Source organism: Nansenia antarctica, assembly GCF_963989245.1.
Source record: "Nansenia antarctica genome assembly, chromosome: 1".
In the NCBI taxonomy this organism is placed as follows: Eukaryota; Metazoa; Chordata; class Actinopteri; order Argentiniformes; family Microstomatidae; genus Nansenia; species Nansenia antarctica.
The window spans coordinates 76,628,932-76,649,009 of NC_137674.1; the positions used below are offsets into that span (position 1 = coordinate 76,628,932).

The 20,078-nt window shown below is 47.9% G+C and overlaps 1 protein-coding gene across 1 annotated transcript in view; it reads left to right on the top strand.

Annotated features, from left to right (window-relative positions):
• LOC308153151 (eukaryotic translation initiation factor 4 gamma 2-like) overlaps positions 1 to 20,078 on the top strand; it is a gene marked incomplete at its 5' end in the record, with an annotated part of 32,851 nt that extends 12,773 nt beyond the window's left edge. The window contains 21 exon segments of the mRNA XM_080526242.1: positions 12,534 to 12,570; positions 12,573 to 12,642; positions 12,763 to 12,828; positions 12,915 to 13,040; positions 13,244 to 13,346; positions 13,437 to 13,568; positions 13,722 to 13,788; positions 13,867 to 14,018; positions 14,101 to 14,211; positions 14,309 to 14,491; positions 14,993 to 15,128; positions 15,371 to 15,531; positions 15,670 to 15,780; positions 16,085 to 16,213; positions 16,302 to 16,406; positions 16,506 to 16,721; positions 16,994 to 17,252; positions 17,446 to 17,650; positions 17,876 to 18,084; positions 18,526 to 18,647; positions 18,788 to 20,078. Of these exon segments, the coding sequence (XP_080382368.1) occupies positions 12,534 to 12,570; positions 12,573 to 12,642; positions 12,763 to 12,828; positions 12,915 to 13,040; positions 13,244 to 13,346; positions 13,437 to 13,568; positions 13,722 to 13,788; positions 13,867 to 14,018; positions 14,101 to 14,211; positions 14,309 to 14,491; positions 14,993 to 15,128; positions 15,371 to 15,531; positions 15,670 to 15,780; positions 16,085 to 16,213; positions 16,302 to 16,406; positions 16,506 to 16,721; positions 16,994 to 17,252; positions 17,446 to 17,650; positions 17,876 to 18,084; positions 18,526 to 18,647; positions 18,788 to 18,853 (2,766 nt within the window). The 3' untranslated portion in view covers positions 18,854 to 20,078.

Here is a 20,078-nt window from a genome sequence, read left to right on the forward strand (position 1 = left end):
GACCTTTGTTTGCTTTATGGCATATGTATTATGAGGGCCTTTCTCCTGTTGCTGCTGTGTTCTGAATGCTTTTGTGTTAACCAATTTAGCAACACTGTAGAGATGCACTTTGCGTCGTTGCAATATTCACTCATCTATTGATTGTTACAAAGACATCTTAAAACTGTAATCATTGTTAGGTTATACCATAACATTTAATAGTTTATCGCTTGTGTTTCTACCTCCCTCGTTATGGGCTTCATGTGCTGGGGATGAATAAGTTCATCACCCACTTCAGATGAAAATGCTTAGGAGAGTCTGGACTGATGCAAGTCTGTAATAAAATACCTGGTTTACTCTGATCTAGCCTAATAGAGTCTGGACTGTGCAGACACAAAACCTTCGCTATACTTTATGCCATATTCTTTATTGGAGATGAGCATTTAAATGACTTCCATTTGTTTTTCTTTTCCCCATTCCTTTATGAAGGACTACATCGCTAGAATATTTGCATTTGCATTCTTAGCTTCATGGTTAATGTATGAATTCTTGCCAAAACTTCTTTCACTTGGGGGTATCACAATGATAGGCTGTAATATGAATATATGATCATATAAGTCTCCTGATAAGACCCAAAACAACCAAGACAGAAATGTGTGAGTGGAATAAAAATAATTAGAGCTTCTAAGTGATGGGTAGCCCTGAGCATCCTGAATGTCTAATGAAGTGTCACCCCCTATTGCTCTGCACAATGGGAGGTTGCATAGAAGATTGCAATGCCAATGTAGGGAGAGTCATTAATGGTAATATAGGCTAATTGTGCAGGCTGTTATAGAAGGGTCAAATGTAAGCAAAAACCTGCAGCCAGCAGATACTCACACAGACACACACACACACACACACAAACCCATCCACAGCATTAAGTCAGATTGGACCTTATTAGCTTGGAGTGGGTGCTCCCGGCAGACAGCTGGTTTCATTTCCCTGTGATGAATGATTTAGGAAGGGGCCTTCCAGCTGCATAGATGTGGGGAGAAAGGTCTACACAACTCCCTCAATGATTGATCAAAAATAAGACGATTTGAATGGGGAATACTGAAAGAAGTGACTACGAAGCGGCAGAGATTCCACTGTAATAAAAGCATCTCGGGCCTGTTGGCCACCAAACTCACAATACAGTACAATTACAAGAAGAACAATTTCACTCAGTGAGTCCTTGCACATTCCTTATTTTTTAACACACGTTTGCACCACAAGTTGCAAGTGCAAACAAGTTCAAGTCACTCAAGGTGTTACGGCTGGGCCTTCACACACGCCCTCCCCCGCCCCCACAGCTCGAGCACCCGCCCCCACAGCTCGAGCACAGCGTGCTCTCCGCCGCAGGTGAGGCTTGTCCCCACTAATTAGATCATCAGCCAAACCAGCACACCTGTCTTCACTCCCAATCAACCCTCTGCCTACATCTACTCTGGACTTCCCTGCACTCATCGTCAGTTCTTCCCTAAAGGGCTCTGCACACAGCGTGCGATTTCTGTTGCGCGTCAACGTTCCATTTTGAAGTTTGAATGGAAGTCTATGAGAACATCGCATTTACCCACACACGGCCCCGATTTTAATCGCACGGCGAACATTCGATTCCATTCATTTTGAATGGGACAAAGCACACGGCGTGCGAGTTTTGTCGCACTGTCAAATGAATGGAATCGAATGTTCGCCGTGCGATTAAAATCGGGGCCGTGTGTGGGTAAATGCGATGTTCTCATAGACTTCCATTCAAACTTCAAAATGGAACGTTGACGCGCAACAGAAATCGCACGCTGTGTGCAGAGCCCTTAAGAATGGCCTGCTCACGCCAGCCACTACCCCAGCCCGCCAGGCTGAAACCCCCGGACTCTTCTTCCCTGTTTTTCCACACCCCCCCTTCACTGTAAATAAATACCCTACGGGGCTTCACAGTATTCAGCCTCCATTGTCGTGTCCTTGAGCCCCCTCGCCCCCGTGTCATAACAGAAGAACTGACCATGCAATTGGGCTCAGACGACACGAAGGACCGGGCACCATCTCCCACCCCTGGATCCGGGCCGACGGCTATCCAAGCCCAGGGGAGGGTCATCGCTGAACACGCTCACCTCCTCCAAGCGGCCGCTACAGCGTGCCAGGCCCTGAACACTCGCATTACAGCCCAGGAGGCTAACCAGGAGCACCGCGCCACCCAGATGCAGCACCTCATCACCACAACCCAAGCGCTTACGGCACAGGTGGCCGCGCTCGCAGCCTCTGCCCCCCCCCCTGCTCTCCCCGGCCCTGCCCAGCTACCGGCACCACCTGCTGGACAGCCGCGGGAGCCCCACCTAGCCAGCCCCCGCCCCTTCGACGGAGCCTTCGCCCAGTTCCGAGGCTTCATCCTCCAGTGTGAGTTGGTGTTCTCACATCAGCCCAGCCAGTTCTGGTCGCCGGCAGCCCAGGTGGCGTTCATCACCAACCTCACCACCGGCGACGCCCTGAATTGGGTCCAGGCCACCCTCTGCGCCCGCCCTGACCTGTTCGGTGACTACACTGCCTTTCTCACTGAGTTCAAGAGGGTTTTCGACCACCCCACTGCAGGACAGGAGGTCGGGGCGCAACTGATGTCACTCCACCAGGGGAACCGGACAGCTGCGGCCTACTCTACCGAGTTTCGCACCCTGGCAGCCGGAAGCGGGTGGAATGACAGGGCACTGCGATCTGCTTTCCGCCAGGGGCTGAGTGAGGTCATCAAGGACGAGCTCAACCGGGACAAACCTGCCACCCTGGACGAACTAGTGGCCCTAGCCATCGACGTCGACGAGCGCTCCCGGGAGCGTCGGAGAGAGAGAGGGCGCCACCAGACCAGCTCGCCAAGCCCCCAAGACTCCATCGTCACAGACAACCCCTCCTCCGCACGGGAGTCGACCTACACCCCATCCACTGGCGAGGAGCCGATGCAGCTTGGTCGAAACCGCCTCACCACGGCGGAGAAGGAGAGGAGAAGGGTCCAGGGGCTGTGCCTCTACTGTGGAGAGAAGGGACACCTCCGTGACACCTGCCCGTCCCTATCAAAAGGGTTAGGTGGGGATTGAGAGCCGTGTCTCTCAATCCCCACCTACCACCAGCCCAGCCAGGTTCTCTGTCACCCTCTCCTGGCAGGGGCATAACCTCACTGTCGAGGCCATCATTGACTCGGGAGCAGACGAGAACTTCATGGACGCCCAGCTGGCCCGCTCAGCTGCCATTCCCCTCGTTGCCCTCGAGACCCCCCTCTCCGTCTCAGCCCTAGACGGACACAGCCTGGGGCCTCTCACCCACCGCTCTACACCCCTCTCCTTGACCGTCTCCGGGAACCACGTGGAGGAGATTCGGTTCTACATCCTCAAAACCGCCCAGTCCCCGCTCATCCTGGGACGACCGTGGCTCGAGCTCCACATCCCCCATGTCAGCTATGGTGAGGGACGTATCCTGAGCTGGAGTACCGCCTGTTACGCGCGGTGCCTCCGTGCCGCCCATACCCCCTCATCGCCTCTGCGACCGCCTCCGGCTTCCCCTGATCTCTCCTCCATCCCAGAGGTCTACCACGACCTAGGAGAGGCCTTCAGTAAGGAGCGTGCTCGCACCCTGCCCCCTCACCGGCCCTACGACTGTGCCGTCGAGCTCCGCCCTGGCAACAAACTTCCAGTCAGTCGCCTCTACAACCTTGCCCCCCCGGAGAAGGCAGCCATGGACACCTACATCTCCGACTGTCTGGCTGAGGGGCTCATCCGTCCATCACACTCCCCGGTGGCAGCGGGGTTTTTCTTCGTTAAGAAGAAGGAAGGAACCCTCAGGCCATGCATCGACTACCGTGAGCTCAATGCCATCACCGTCCGGAACACCTATCCTCTCCCCCTCATGAGCTCCAACTTTGAGCCCCTCCTTGGGGCCACCATCTTCACTAAGCTGGACTTCCGGAACGCCTACCATCTGGTCCGGATTCGTGAGGGCAACGAGTGGAAAACGGCGTTCAAGACCCCCCGTGGCCACTATGAGTACCTCGTCATGCCCTTCGGTCTCACTAACGCCCCCTCTGTCTTTCAGGCCCTCATGAACGACGTCCTCAGGGACATGCTGGACATCTTTGTCGTCCTCTACCTGGATGACATCTTAGTATTCTCCAGGAACCCTGAGGAGCACATCCAACATGTCCGCCTAGTCCTCCGGCGCCTACTGGAGAATCGCCTTTTTATTAAGGCTGAGAAGTGCGCTTTCCACACTCACTCTGTGGAATTCCTGGGGCTCATCGTGGAGGGTGGGTTGACTCGCCCTGACCCCAAGAAGACTCGGGCCGTCGTCGAATGGGGCCAACCTACCACCCGGAAACAGCTGCAGTCCTTCCTCGGCTTTGCCAACTTTTACCGGCGATTCATCCGGGACTTCAGCCGGGTAGCCGCCCCCCTCACTGCCCTCACCTCCCCCCTGCGCCAGTTCACATGGACACCTGCAGCCAGCGCTGCCTTCAGTGACCTGAAGAGGCTCTTCACCTCGGCGCCGGTCCTAATCAACCCAGACCCCTCTAGGCCCTTCATTGTGGAAGTGGACGCCTCAGACACGGGCGTCGGTGGCGTGCTCTCTCAACGGTCGGAGGACCAGACCGTGCACCCCTGCGCCTTCTACTCCCGCCGTTATACCTCCGCCGAGGCCAACTACGACATCGGGAACCGCGAGCTGCTGGCGGTGGTGGAGGTGTTCCACGAGTGGCGGCACTGGCTGGAGGGCGCAGAGCACCCCTTCACCGTCTGGTCGGACCATAAAAACCTGACCTACATCAAGTCGGCCAGGCGGTTGAACTCCCGTCAGGCACGCTGGGCCCTGTTCCTCGGGCGGTTTAACTTCCTCCTCGCGTTCCGTCCGGGCTCCCTGAACGCCAAGGCTGACTCCCTTTCTCGGCTCCATGCCGCAGAGGAGGAACCCACCACTCCTGACACCATCGTTCCATCCTCCCGGGTCGTTGGAGTGGTCACCCTGGAGATCGAGGCGGTGGTCAGAGCTGCACAGCGCACCCAGCCAGATCCCCAACCGGGGTCCCCCGGTCGCCTCTTCGTCCCGGACGCCGTCAGGACCAAGGTGATGCAGTGGGGCCATGCCAGCTGCTTCGCCTGCCACCCTGGGGCCCTACGCACACTGTCCTTCCTGCGCCGGCGGTTCTGGTGGTCCACCATGGCCGCGAACGTCAGGGAGTTCGTCTCGGCCTGCCCTACCTGCGCCCGCAGCAAGGCATCCCACCGGCCGCCATCGGGACTGCTGCAGCCTCTACCCTTGCCCGGTCGACCGTGGTCCCACCTCGCCATGGACTTTGTGACCGGCCTTCCCCCGTCTCTAGGCAACACGGTCATCCTCACCATTGTGGACCGCTTCTCCAAGTCTGTGAGGTTGGTGGCTCTGGCAAAGCTACCGACCTCGGCGGAGACGGTGGAGCTACTCACCACCCACATCTTCCGCCTTTACGGGCTTCCCCAGGATGTGGTTTCCGACCGTGGTCCCCAGTTCACGTCCAAGGTGTGGCAGGCCTTCTGTTCGGAGATTGGGGCCACGACCAGCCTCTCCCCCGGCTACCATCCCCAGACCAATGGGCAGGCGGAGAGAGCCAACCAGAGCCTGGAGTCGGCACTCCGCTGCATGTCCTCCCTCCATCCATCCTCCTGGAGCAAGGACCTACCCTGGGTGGAGTACTCGTTAAACGCCATGGTCAATGAAGCCACCGGCCGGTCCCCCTTCGAGTGCTCCTTGGGGTACCAGCCCCCCCTGCTTTCTACCCAGGAGGGCAAAGCATCGGTACCATCGGTCCAGGCACACCTCCTTCGCTGTCGTCGGGTCTGGACCTCCGTACGCTCGGCCTTGCTTCGGGCCACCGCCCGAACCACCCGAAGCGCCAACCGTCGTCGCACTCCAGCTCCTGTGTACCAGGTTGGCCAGAGGGTCTGGTTCTCCACGGCTGATCTCCCCCTCAATGTCTCCTCCCGGAAGTTGGCGTCGAGGTACATCGGCCCCTACGCCATCGACCGGGTCATTAACCCCGCTGCCATCCGGCTGGTCCTCCCTCACTCCCTCCGTCGGATCCACCCGGTGTTCCACGTCTCCCGGGTAAAGCCCCATGTCGCCAGCGACCTGATGCCACCAGGCCCTGCACCGCCCCCTCCTCAGTTGGTGGATGGCCACCCCCAGTGGGCAGTAAGGAAACTCCTGAGGGTTCGTCGCTGTGGCCGGGGTTTCCAGTACCTGGTTGACTGGGAGGGATATGGCCCAGAGGAACGGAGCTGGATTCCCCGGTCCCAGATCATGTCCCCAGTCCTCCTCAGGGACTTCTATCGGGCCCACCCGGATGCTCCGGGCCGGTCGGCAGGAGGCTCCCGCTCGGAGGGGGGTCCTGTTACGGCTGGGCCTTCACACACGCCCTCCCCCGCACCCACAGCTCGAGCACCCGCCCCCACAGCTCGAGCACAGCGTGCTCTCCGCCGCAGGTGAGGCTTGTCCCCACTAATTAGATCATCAGCCAAACCAGCACACCTGTCTCCACTCCCAATCAACCCTCTGCCTACATCTACTCTGGACTTCCCTTCACTCATCGTCAGTTCTTCCCTAAGAATGGCCTGCTCACGCCAGCCACTACCCCAGCCCGCCAGGCTGAAACCCCCGGACTCTTCTTCCCTGTTTTTCCACCCCCCCCTTCACTGTAAATAAATACCCTACGGGGCTTCACAATATTCAGCCTCCATTGTCGTGTCCTTGAGCCCCCTCGCCCCCGTGTCATAACACAAGGCACAGGTTCAGAACACCTTTCAACTACTGACAGTGTAGAGAGTGTCAGATCTGGTTGGCGCTGGTTAGGGTTGGGCGGTTTCCAACTTTGTATACCGTTAAACCGTCCCCAAATAAAACCGCAGTTTGCTGTGGGATTAAAAATCACATTGTTGTAGGACTTTGACAGAGCCGCCAATTTCAAATGATGAAGCCCTATCCTTTCCACGAACGGAACAGACGACCACCAGCACCGCCAGGATGAAGACGATAGTGACGCCCACGCTGAAGCTGAACATTACATTTACAACAAATACATTTGACATTAAATACGTGAATCTTTTTAAATATTGTATTTTGCGAGTCTGCGGACCTGTTTGGAACATGATACATAGCCTACGCTTATGTATACTTTTTGTAACTACTGGTAGCTTCACATATACATTTTATGTAAAACTGCATTCGATCTGTTGATCCCAAGGGTTCAAGGGTACTTTATTTGTCACATGCACAGAAATACAAAGTAAAACATGCAGTGAAATGAAATGGGACTTATCACTCAACACTGTGCCAGAGAAGAAAAGACAATAGTAACAATAAAAGACACAGGACATAAGACACAAGTGCTGAACATAAAGTGCTGTGCAGTAACAACAGTTTCCTGCACTAAATAAATGAATCAATGAATGAATGAATGAATGGACTTTATTGTCATTGCTACAGTACAGGTACCAAACAACGACATTTAGGAGGGGTGGCTCCCCTGGTGTTAGGAAAGGGAGAAAAAAAAAACTTTAAAAAAAAAAATCACAAGAAGGGAAGGAGCTGGTTTACATAAATAAATAGACCAATTCTAAAAAGGCAGTAGCCTAGCGCAAGTAACAATCACCAATGGAGGAGGATACTGTGATTGTTTGGCTGTTCTATGTATGAGGCTATCTGCTCATATTTACAAGGGTCAGGGGTCTCCTGGGTAGTGGGGGGATTGGGGTGTGGAGTGAGACGGGTGGCAGGTTGAGTGACTGTGACTGTTGTCTTTTTTTTTTTTATGTTTATGTCTGTTATGGGGGAGGGAAATAAGTAAAATAATACAAAATTGATCACAAAAAAATTAAGTGAATCATCTAGCAGGAAAAAGTAATCTATGCTCAGGCCAGGGGCCACATTGGCAGTCGTTGTGTTAGAAGAAGGACGTTTTCTTTTCTTTTATTATTTGTATTATTATTACACAGGACAAACAGTGCAAGAGGGTTAGTATTAGATTTCTCAGGAGAATCTAATACTAACATCCACATCGTGGAAGTCGTCGTCGGACAGCTTGGAGAAGAGCCTCTTGTAGAGAGACAGACTTGGAGATCTCCCCTGTCATTGAAGAACAATCAGTCTAACAAGCTTCAATTCATGTATTGTTCAATGTAACCCAACTAAAAGCTTGAATCAGAGTGTTGTTAGTTGGTAAGTGAATTTTGATTAGGTAGCTAAGTGACCTAAATTCGTGACATGAATACCCTATTTCAGGTTACTCATGGTCAACTTACCTTTCAAACTAGTTTTTTCAACTATAAAAATATAACTGGCTTGGAATATAACTGGGTATATTTAGCTTGGATGAATCGGAACATCGGAGGTTCTTGGTAACCGTACGTAACCTTGGTAACCTCATCTCTATCCCACCTGCACGGAACTCTGAACTCTGATGTGACGCTGACACCCGGAAATCTGTGTTTGTTGTGTAGTCAGACAACCTCCTGGCCGTCGGAAATTCACCCTACACCTCCCTTTGCACTACACCTCCCTTTGCACTACACCTCCCTTTGCAATCAAGTCATCATTTACCTACGGAATCAACAATGATCTGGAACCTTCACTGTATGAGTTAATTCTCCGTCTGCTCTCCGGTGTTAGCTGTGCTATTGTATGTCACATTGTTTTTATATTGTATACTATTGTATGTCACATATGACTTGCACACTGGCATACTACCTGACTACTTGAACACTACCTGAACACTTGACTACTTGTACTGTATCATATTGAATGTCATCTTATTGTACTTTGCACAGCATTGTACACTATTGATTACACTGTGGTACGACTACTAACTTTATCACTTTTTTTATCACTTTATCATTACTTTATTATTACTTATTTTACTAGCCAAAGATGTACATTGGATGTAATAACATAAATGTTGATTCTGATTCTGTGCAGCGGAAGACGAGGCAGATTCATTAAGGTTTCAACACCCACACAATTGTTGACGACGAAGGGCTTTATAGTACAGACAGTGAATGACTACACTACGTACTGTGAGATGTGGGTGGTAGGGAGAGAAAGAAACCTTTTAGTGTGACGCTTTTAGCCTGCCGGCCATTCACCAGAGGCGTAGGGATCTGACTCAACATGACAGATCAATGTGAACAACGGTGTCAACAACCAGATGGCGTCACAATCTCCAGACACACAGTTCCTGGAACTTCCTTTCACAATGTAGAGCTGAGCCGGCATGTCCTCAGGCTGCTCAGCCTCAGCATATCTCTTGTGAAATCTCTGAGCGGAACACTCTGGAAACAGGACTCTACATCAAACTATAACGTGTTCACAAAACTGAATGAGAATACTGGACCTACAAATCCTCGTAAATACTAGTATCTTACATCTTGTTGAATGCCTGAGAATGTTACAGATTACTTGAGGGGGGAAAAGGGGGAAGTTTAGTTCCAAAGTACATGTTTCATGTTTCATACCATGGCCACAGATAGACCAAGGACAACATTTTACATTTACATTTTTGGCATTTAGCAGACGCCTTATTCCAAAGCGACTTACAATCAATACATTTGACTAGCCAATTTATGCTTCTGCGTAAAATCGACGGCGTAGGCTACGGCGTCGGTTGACGCGCACCTCTCCAAAAATGTAACTACGCGGCAGTGCCTACGCAACCGTAAGCACTGTGATTGGTCCGCTTGGTAGCACATGATTCCGATATGATTCCGACTCTCTCGTAGGCCAAAATGCGGAAGCCATGACAGAAATGTCATTTACTTTTTCTGTAATTACTTATTAATAAAGATTTGGAAAATTATGATGACCATCGTATTATCTTAGTTTAATGTCATTTCAATGCATCATAGAACTTTTATTTACAACAAGCATAACAAAAAAAATGCTATTATGCCGCTTTGAGTACACCGTTCCAACGGAGCGCCCTATGGAAGCGTCAGGCACAGCCTTCCTATAAGGAGCGGGATTCACATTTACGAGATGTACAATCCTGTTTATTTAGAAATAAAATATTAGTTACAGGGAGCCCCATGGCTGTTCGTTGGGTTTAAATTATATTTATGATAGACATATTTATTGTAAAGTTATCTATAAGAACTATGATTGGTCCGCTTAGTTGCGTCACATTCCGACTCTCGTAGGAATGCGGAAGCTATGACAGAAATGTCATTTACCTTTTCTGTAATTACTTATTAATAAAGATTTGATTTTATATGATAACCATCGTATTATCTTAGTTTAATGTAATTTCAATGCATTATGGACATTTTCTTTACAACAAGCATAACAAGAAAAATCGCGATTATGCCACTGTTAAGGCCGATTTAGACTTCTGCGGCGTAGGTTGACGTGCACATCTCCAAAAATTTAAGAACGCGTGAGTTTCTACGCAACCGTAAGCTCTGTGATTGGTTCGCGTTCGCATTCGGAAACCTCAGAACGTTGGCGCTGTCTGGCGAACGATACACTGGTATGAACGCGGGCTCGTTCGCCAGACAGCGCCAACGTTCGGAGGTTTCCGAACGCGAACCGGCACGGTTCTTTGCCGGTGTGAAAGCCCTATATGAGTACACCGTTCCAACGGAGCGGATCAACGCGACGCAGAAGTATAAATTAGGTGAGCCCTTGCGTATGCTACGGCGTAGCCGCGCGTAAATTCGACGCAGAAGCATAAATTGGGCTTAAGTAAGTGAATCATCTATTCGCTAGTCATAACAGGAAAAAGTAATCTATGCTCAGGCCTGGGGCCATTGGCAGTTGAAGTGCTAGAATAGGATTCAGATATGATTAATGAAAATTACTGATATGATTTACTATTAGCTACAAATCACCCCATCCCATAGTGGGTAGGGTACAACCCATGATTCATACAGTATCAACATGGATTTCTAGATGGACAGGACCCATCCACATGGCACCATTGCTTTCCTTTCATTGTGTAATATGAGAGGTGTCAGTGAGCCACCTGAACACAGCCTGGGGCCACAGTCGGCCCCTCAGTCAATCAATGCGCTGCTCTGGCAGATGGGCACATTGTCTGGGTCAACAGATTCACCATCATATGTCCTTTGCCTTTCTGATCTTTGGCTATTCGGACTTGAGTTTACTACCCTGAATGAAGACTGACCTAACGGAGATGAGTTGCCATCTGAGTTGCCATCTGCCAGAGAGGAGACTCTCTTATGGCTGATGTGATATTTCATAAGCCAGAACAGCGAGTTACAAATCCAAAAACACTTGTAGGCCTAATCACTAAAGCACAGGCGTCTTTTTCGTTCCAGAGTCATTGAGGGGACATTGCAAATAATTATGTTTTGTATCCTTCTTAAACAACACACACCGACAGCATCGGAAAGGAGGACAAATATCAAAAGTTGACATTTGGGAATGACTGTTTCAAGTATTGTTTCTTATAATGATCATTGCCTGGGATGTATCTTAAAAAAATAATATAATAATAATAATAATGTAACGCACTTTTCTTTTCTGGGTAGGCTATGTACTATTTGTTCGTTGCGTAGTTGCGTGGGAGTGGAAACATCTTGACGCTCCCCCCATCCAATAAAGTCCAGCCGTGACGTCAGTTACAGTCAGCATTCTTCTCTTTACCGGTGCGAGAGCTGGTCGTGGAACGCACTGACTCTCATTTCACGATTACCACTTAATCACGACCAGGCAGGGTCGTTTTCTGTTTCTTTTATTTCTCCTTTTTGGGAACCACATAACCTACAAAACTGACGTTCCTTTGGTGAAGGTATGGTCGTTTTTTAATCTTGTCTGTTTAACTTAGCTAGCCAGTTATATGTTCAAAATGGCTTCTGATTGTTAGCTAGTCGCCGTCTTGTAGCTAAGCTCAGCTATCCCGAATGTGCTGTTTCCCAGGCCGCTGTAGGCTGGCTGGCTAGTAGTAGTAGCAGGCTAACTAGCCCGATCTAAAGCTTCGCTACCACGGCACATTATCAGAAAATGGCGTCTTGGGGGATTTTACCACTGGCTATAGAACCGGCGTTTTGCCATTTTCAAAAGCTAACATATTGTTGTTACCTTATAAATGGTTTCGATGTTCCATCTGAAGAGCGAAACCAATCATGTCCTGAAATATTTAAAGTAATTTATGACTGCTAGCCACATTCGACCGCTAGCTAGCTAATGAGCAGGGTACCTAGCAAACATTAGTAAACCATAACCAATAGGCAGTTGTTATGATTTGTCGGTGTCATATGCTTTTGTTTTAAGAATACATTGCTTAATTGGTCAATTCAACCAAGCATGGATCATCAGCTACACTCGGAACTGTTAGCCTAGATGGCTAGTTCACCTCCTTGCTACGTTGTGATAGACTTCAGTGCAATGAAACAAAGGAGTTCTTGCGAGTGAAATGTTGATGTCACCTTTGTTCTAGTTAGTTGGCAACAGAACAAGAGATGAGAAGTCAGGTTCATTATTGGCTTCACTGATGTGCTTTAATTGTCTTTCCTTAGGTCGCTTTCGCCTTCCCCACCCTTTCAATATTATTCATTTCGGAATTCTTCGTTGTCAAGCCGCCAAAGTGGAGAGTGTGATTGCAGAAGGGGGTGCTTCTCGTTTCAGGTACATATCAAAGTGAACCCCCCCGACACACGCTACTGACTTTCTAGTTTGTTCACTAAAAAGTTAGAGTTCTCTAATTTATCCTTCAAACTAATCCCCACATTTCCACGTGTGTGACAGTGCTTCTTCGGGAGGAGGAGGAGGTCTGGGTGCACCTCAGCACCATCCCAAGACTGTCGGCAACAGGTACCTTTCAAGCTATTTGACAACTCGATGCCATGAAAAGCCTCACTTTTCTTTGAATGGTATTAATGCTATTTTGTTAATTGCAGCGAGTTCCTGGGGAAGCCCCCAGGTACTAGCGTTCTGAAATGGGTTCCCTCACGAAGCACTAGACGAGATGCCAACGCCTCCAACGAAAAAGAACGACTTGATGCAATCTTCAGGAAAGTGAGATGGTATGTCTCCCCAACAACAGACTAACACACAAAGCTACGTGGCTTGGGGATGAGTGATGGCCATCTACCCATAAGATAGATTTACTATGTTTGGACCCCATGAACTATGAGTACTGTTTTGGTTGAAGTGCTTATTTATTTATTTGTATGAAGCATGCACTGTTTTTCCCACCTCTTACGTGTTCTCTTCTGTCCATCCTTAGCATACTTAATAAGCTGACCCCCGAGAAGTTTGACAAGCTATGCCTTGAGCTCCTGAATGTGGGCGTAGATTCAAAACACGTCCTAAAAGGAATCATCTTGCTGGTAAATATGTTTTGCTAATTAGACTCTGCTCATTTGTACATTAATGTGTGTTGTTTATTTTGATGGACTACTGTTGCCTCTTTCTCCCAGATTGTTGATAAAGCCCTTGAAGAGCCCAAGTATAGCTCGCTTTATGCACAGCTATGTCTGCGCTTGGCAGAGGATGCACCAAACTTTGACGGCCCGTCACCGGAGATCCACTCGTCACAAAAGCAAAGCACCGTAAGCGTCAACAGGCTTCCTCACATATCTATTAGTGTTATTTTGAGGCTATGAAAATATGATTAGTTTGCAATAATGTGAATCTGTTTTATTCTCTGGGCTTTTACCCGAATCTTTTTTCTGACTGATGTTAAACTTCCGTTTGATCTACAGACATTCAGGAGACTTTTGATTTCTAAGCTTCAAGATGAATTTGAGAATCGTGCCAGCAATGTCGAAAGTGAGTGCCGTTTTGAAAGCTAATTTCTCTGCAGTTATTTGTTGGATTCTTTGTACTAATATTTGTGTTTTCCTCCAGTCTATGACAAACATGACAACCCTCTTACCTCTGAGGAAGAGGAGCAGCGTGCCATTGCCAAGATCAAGATGCTGGGCAACATCAAATTCATTAGTGAACTTGGCAAACTCGACCTCATCCATGAATCTATCCTTCATAAGTGCATCAAAACAGTAAGTCTAAAACCATACGTTTTTATTTACATTTTAAAACCTACATGAAACTAATTCATGTTGTCTTGCCCCCCCTGCCCAGCTTTTGGAAAAGAAGAAGAGAGTCCAACTTAAGGATATGGGGGAGGATCTGGAGTGCCTCTGTCAGATAATGAGAACCGTGGGGCCTAGACTAGACCATGAAAAAGCTAAGGTATGAATTTAGGGTGACTCGTTTAATTGAGTGGTGTTATTTTTAAGTCTCTGTTCCATTTCCAGTATGACTAATAGATGTTTTTGTTGTTCCACAGTCTTTAATGGACCAGTACTTTGGCCGTATGCGATCCTTAATGAACAACAAGGACTTGCCAGCGAGAATTCGTTTCCTGCTGCAGGATACTCTGGAGTTGCGAGACAACAACTGGGTGCCTCGCAAAGCTTTTATCGATAACGGACCAAAGACGATGAACCAGATTCGTCAGGAAGCAGTAAAGGTTGGTTCCACTACGGTCTTTGCAGAATACATATTAAGAGCATCTGTGCGAAATAGTATGCCACTACACAGGGTATCCGGTGTCTTGAAAAGTATTAAAAGTTGATGAATACATTTTGGGAAAATCAAGACCCTTAAGTATTAAAAAGTATTTTCACGATTTTATGAGGTCTTGAATTTTGTAGGTATTTTTCTGAATTAGACTCTGTCCAAAGAGTTTGAGTCCTAAAAACTTTTAGTAAACGTTTGTGAATGTATTAGTTTTATTTAAAAACAAAGATTAACCGGAAATTCTGTTGTATGATAGTGGTCTAGTCTATTGCAAACTAAAACTGTTAAAGTTGTCACTGATGTAAACGGTTACAGCTCGAAGTGGCGGTGAGGTCTGGAAAAATATTGACAAGGTCTTTGAAATTAACCTCAAGATTCCTGTATATACCCTGCTACTGTTGGAGTAGTTGTCTGTTCTAAACATGTCTGCTCTTTGCCCTGTGTTCTGCAGGACTTGGGTGTTACTTTCCCAACAATGGCCCAGGGAATGAGGACTGACTTCTTTCTGGAAGGCCACTTCATGCCAGGCAGGATCAAACTGGACAGGGAAGTCGGGGGCTTGTCTGAGATGTTTGGACAGATGCCAGGTATGTTCACACCCCGAGACCACAACTCTTCAGATGTGTTAGTCTGTGATTCTGTACTCTCCTTCCAGGCTGTGTGAAACAGGGGGTAAAGGCTGACTCATTCTCACTCATTCAAATAAAAAAAACTAAATTGTTGTTAGCAGCGCTATTCATGACATTTCTAGTTCAGTACGTTGCACCCTCCTGAATGCCACTCATTTGTCCTGTGGCATGGTCTAATGATGAAATGTCCTGCCTGTCAGGGAGTGGGATTGGGACTGGCCCTGGAGTGATTCAGGACCGGTATTCTCCCACCATGGGGCGTCACCGTACTAACTTCAACGGCCACACTGGACACACAGCCCCAACCCCACAGTCCCAGTTTGACATGGGAGGAAAGCCCTTCATTAAAAACAACAACCAGGTAAATGTTGCACCCTCCACATTTGCCACCAATTGATGCAATTGATCTCTGGTGATGCTGAACTGCTAAACTTGATGAAGGATGCCTTTCATTGCATACTGATTTGTGGATGTTTTGGACCTTTTTTTATTTCCCTAGGGGCAGAATCCTATTTTTCACAACCAGAACCAGAATCACTCTGTGCAAAAGCAAGCTCAGTCCAACGATATGGCACCACGCTTCATCAAGAAGGGACTCAACATTGAGGAGGTACACTCCCTGGTACATAGCTTCCACTGGCAACCAGACACATTCATTTAAATTCACTAGATGGGGTTGGTGCATGAACTATTTGGATATTAGGGGGTGACGGGTAACCTCACCCCTAACTGCCCCAGGGATGCTGAAGATGGCTGACCCTGTGCGCAGAGCCCTGTTCTCCCTGGGGGGGACGTGTGCATGAACTACATTTTGTTGTCTGTACTTGTGCTCTGTTCAATGAAAGTTGAATCTCATCTCTTATTAAATTGAATCTCATCTCTTATTAAAATACATCTATTTCCCCCCCCCTTAGATCAGTCTAAGGCCGGCACAGTCATTCCTGTTGAACAAAAACCAAGTGCCAAAGTTGCAGCCGCAGATACCAACCATGATTCCTCCGAGCGCTCAGCCTCCACGCACGCAAACACCACCACTGGGACAGGTATAGATACACACACACACTATTTTACTGGGTTTATGACAGCCAGTCACAGTGTCCATGTCCCTAATTGTGTTTTGCTATGTCTTAGCCTCCACAGCTTGGTCTGAAAACCAACCCCCCTCCTATTCAGGAAAAACCTCCAAAGACCAACAAGAAACCGCCTCCTGCAAAGGAAGAGTTGCTTAAAATGACTGTACGTATCCCTCTAAACATCCACCGCTTCACCCTGCAGAGGACATTCAGGAGACTGATTGTGTTTTGTTTTTGTCTGTGGTGAATGTGTTCCTACCAGGAGACCATAGTGACGGATTACCTGAACAACAAGAACGTTGATGAAGCTGTAAACGGCGTGAGAGAGATGAAGGCTCCCAAGCACTTCCTGCCTGAGATGTTAAGCAAGATCGTGATCTGTTCCCTGGACCGCTCGGACGAAGACAAGGAGCACGCCAGCACCCTGATCAACGCGCTCCGCACAGAGTGCCTTGTCACGGGCGAGAACTTCATGCAGGTGAGTCAGCGTGGAGACAGATGGCCTTTCGAGATGATATCCTGGTCGAGACACCGTAATCGTTGAGTTTCTTCTCACGGTCCTGCCTTGTCACTTCAGCTAATTAAACCAGACCATGCTTTTATTTGCTAGTCATTCACTATTTGGAATGTGGTATTTCTGCACACAGCAGTTATGGGTTAGTGCCTTGCTCAAAGGCAAAACGGCAGTGGTAGGCAACTTGCCACCCCTTTTTTAATTTTTATTAAACCCATTTCCGAATTCCCCCCCAGGCTTTCCTCAGCGTTCTGGACCAGTGTCCCAAGATCGAGGTGGATATCCCGTTGGTCAAGTCCTACCTGGCCCAATTTGCGGCACGGGCCATCATCGCGGAGCTGGTGAGCGTGGCGGAGCTGGCCCACCCCCTGGAGAACGGCACCCACTTCCCCCTCTTCCTCCTGTGTCTCCAGCAGACGGCGAAGCTCAAGGACCGCGAGTGGCTGACGGACCTATTCCAGCAGAGCAAGGTCAACATGCAGAAGATGCTACCTGGTAGGTCACAAAACCCTCTCTCAAACCCCCCACGACCTACAGGACCTGCTGTTCCTCCTATATCGGTCACATCAAATCCCTGTTTCAATAGAATTGTGACCTCATGCTTCAGATTGATTGACTGCAGGTCTTGGAATGGTCCATGTATGGTATGGTAACCTCCCTCTCTCTCTCTCTCTCTCTCTCTGCACAGAGATCGACCAAAACAAGGATCGTATGCTGGAGATCTTGGAGGGTAAAGGGCTGAGCTTCTTATTCCCTCTGATGAAGCTGGAGAAGGAGCTGTTGAAGCAGATCCAGGCGGACCCGTCTCCCCAGTCCATCTACAAGTGGATCAAGGACAACATCTCCCCCAAGCTGCACGTTGACAAGGGCTTCGTCAATATCCTCATGACCAGGTTGGGCGGGGAAATTAGCTGCTTCTTCGTCCTCTTTTTGGAGGCAGAAATGCGCTTAAAAATATTATTTTGTGGCAGGGTTGAAGTAACGTTTAACGAGGAAACTCGCATGGAAATTTAGTTTTTTCAAGATGTTTCATTCATTTTAGCAGTAGAGTTGTATGATTATATGCTGGTGTGCATCTTGAAATGCTTTTTTGTGTGTAATTTCCTCTTCTCCTCCAGCTTCTTGCAGTACATTGCCCATGAGATAAATGCCAGTGAGGAGTTAGACCAACTCTCAGTCCCCACGAAAGAACAGACCGACCAGGAGAGGTTGCTGCTAGCGGCCTTCAAGCCAGTGATGCAGAAGTTCCTCCACGATCACCAGGAGCTGCAGATCAGCGCTCTCTACGCCCTGCAAGTCCACTGCAACGCTAGCGCCTTCCCTAAAGGTACGCTCGCATCCCTGGGCCACAACATTACAATTTGAATGGAAACATTTGTGTCCTGTGGTCTTTCTCTATTCGGTTGTTAAGTCTGACGTCAAACGTGACGTTTAGCAATTTCCGGGTCCAAACCAGAAATTCCCTGCACCATAGTACCAGTGTACTACAGCGGTAGAATGACAGTTCAATCGTTTTTTAGACTGTGATCTATTCATACAACAAGGGACAGCACTTTCAATTTTTTTCCATATTTGTCAGCGTCTTTGAGCCTCGGAAAAGCACTATATAAATATAATGAATTATTATTATTACTGAGGCATTTCGAAGAGAGCGCCTCAGCCAACTTTGGACCCGGAAACATGTCACGACTTAACAACCGAATACAAAGGTGTTATGGTCAACACTATCATCGTAATGTTTGGTTTCTAATGCTTGTTTAACCTCCAGGCATGTTACTACGCTACTTTGTCCATTTTTACGACATGGAAATAATTGAAGAAGAAGCCTTCCTTTTATGGAAAGAAGATATTACTCAAGAGTTTCCTGGAAAGGGAAAAGCATTATTCCAGGTAAATACATTTTTTCCTACTCCACTCTTTACTGAACTGTCTTTGAAAAAAAAAAAAAGAGACTTTAGTCCTTTTGAGTTCAATCGTGTTGTCCACTGTAGTCTCGTTTTTTGCTGATGGTGTGTTCTCTCTGTGTGAAGGTGAACCAGTGGCTGACCTGGCTGGAGACTGCTGAGGAGGAGGAGTCTGAGGAGGAAGCTGACTGAAGAACCAGCTAAAGCCTTATGGTGCAAAGACGCAATAGATATGCTGCAGCTTTCCCCCTGCGCTACTGTCGTGTCCTCCTGCTCTCCCTCCCCCGTCTCTCCTCCCCCCCAATTATGATATGCGTGCATACCTACCTAAACCACTGCAACTCTTCATTCCTCTATCAAGTTTTTTGCCATGTTACGCCAATGCATGTTTTTTGTTTGTTACTTTCTACCTTTTTTGGCTCTTTTTTTTTTTCCTAGCTCAAGGTCTTAAGTGTATACTGGTTTAACATCCTGTCTTAAGGGCCTATTTTGAGATCAGCTTTGAGTCTAGACCGTTGTTTGCTCCATGACGTGTATTACGAGGGCCTTTCTCCTGTTGCTGCTGTGTTCTGTAAATGCTTTTGTATTAACTGATTTAGCAACACTGTAGAGATGCACTTTGCTCTGAGTCAAACTTGAGTCGTTGCAATATTCACTCATCCCTTGATTGTTACAAAGACATCTTAAAACTGTAATCATTGGTTATACCATAACATTGAATAGTTTATTGCTTGTGTTTCTACCTCCCTCGTTATGGGCTTCATGTGCTGAGGATGAATAAGTTGATCACCCACTTCAGATGAAAATGCTTAGGAGAGTCTGGACTGATGCACAAGTCTGTAATAAAATACCTGGTTTACTTGCACAATATACCCTGATTGTAAGAACTCCAATTCAGACCTTTTTAAGTGCTTTTTGTGGACTTATGGAAGAAACATCTTCTCGGGGAGAAATGATGCAGCCTTGTTAATTTGTCATCCCTTGTTGCAGTATACCTCCCCCTGTATCTGTCAAACTTTGATACTTGAAGTCTTCGTTTCCTTACAGCATGTTGTTCTCGGACGACCAAGCTGTCTGTTCCAATGCAGTTGTTTTCCATCTAAACCGGAAAGGTGTAACTTTGGATTTCCTTTTTTTTTTAACATGTCTTTTTAATTGGTGGATAATGCTAACATGAGATTTAATTTGGATTTGTTACACTTTCAAGTCTGCCCCACCCTCCCCTCGTGGAAAACAAATTCAAGCCTGTTTGCCATAATGTCTAATCAAGATATTTATTGATAGTTTTATCATGATGAATCAGTGTAATCTCCCAACTTATTATGATCTAATGAAGTCACGAGGTATAAATCTGTACAATGAAACTTTCTATTTAAAAGTGTTACTGTAAGGTTATGTAAGTGCTACAAATGTTCTG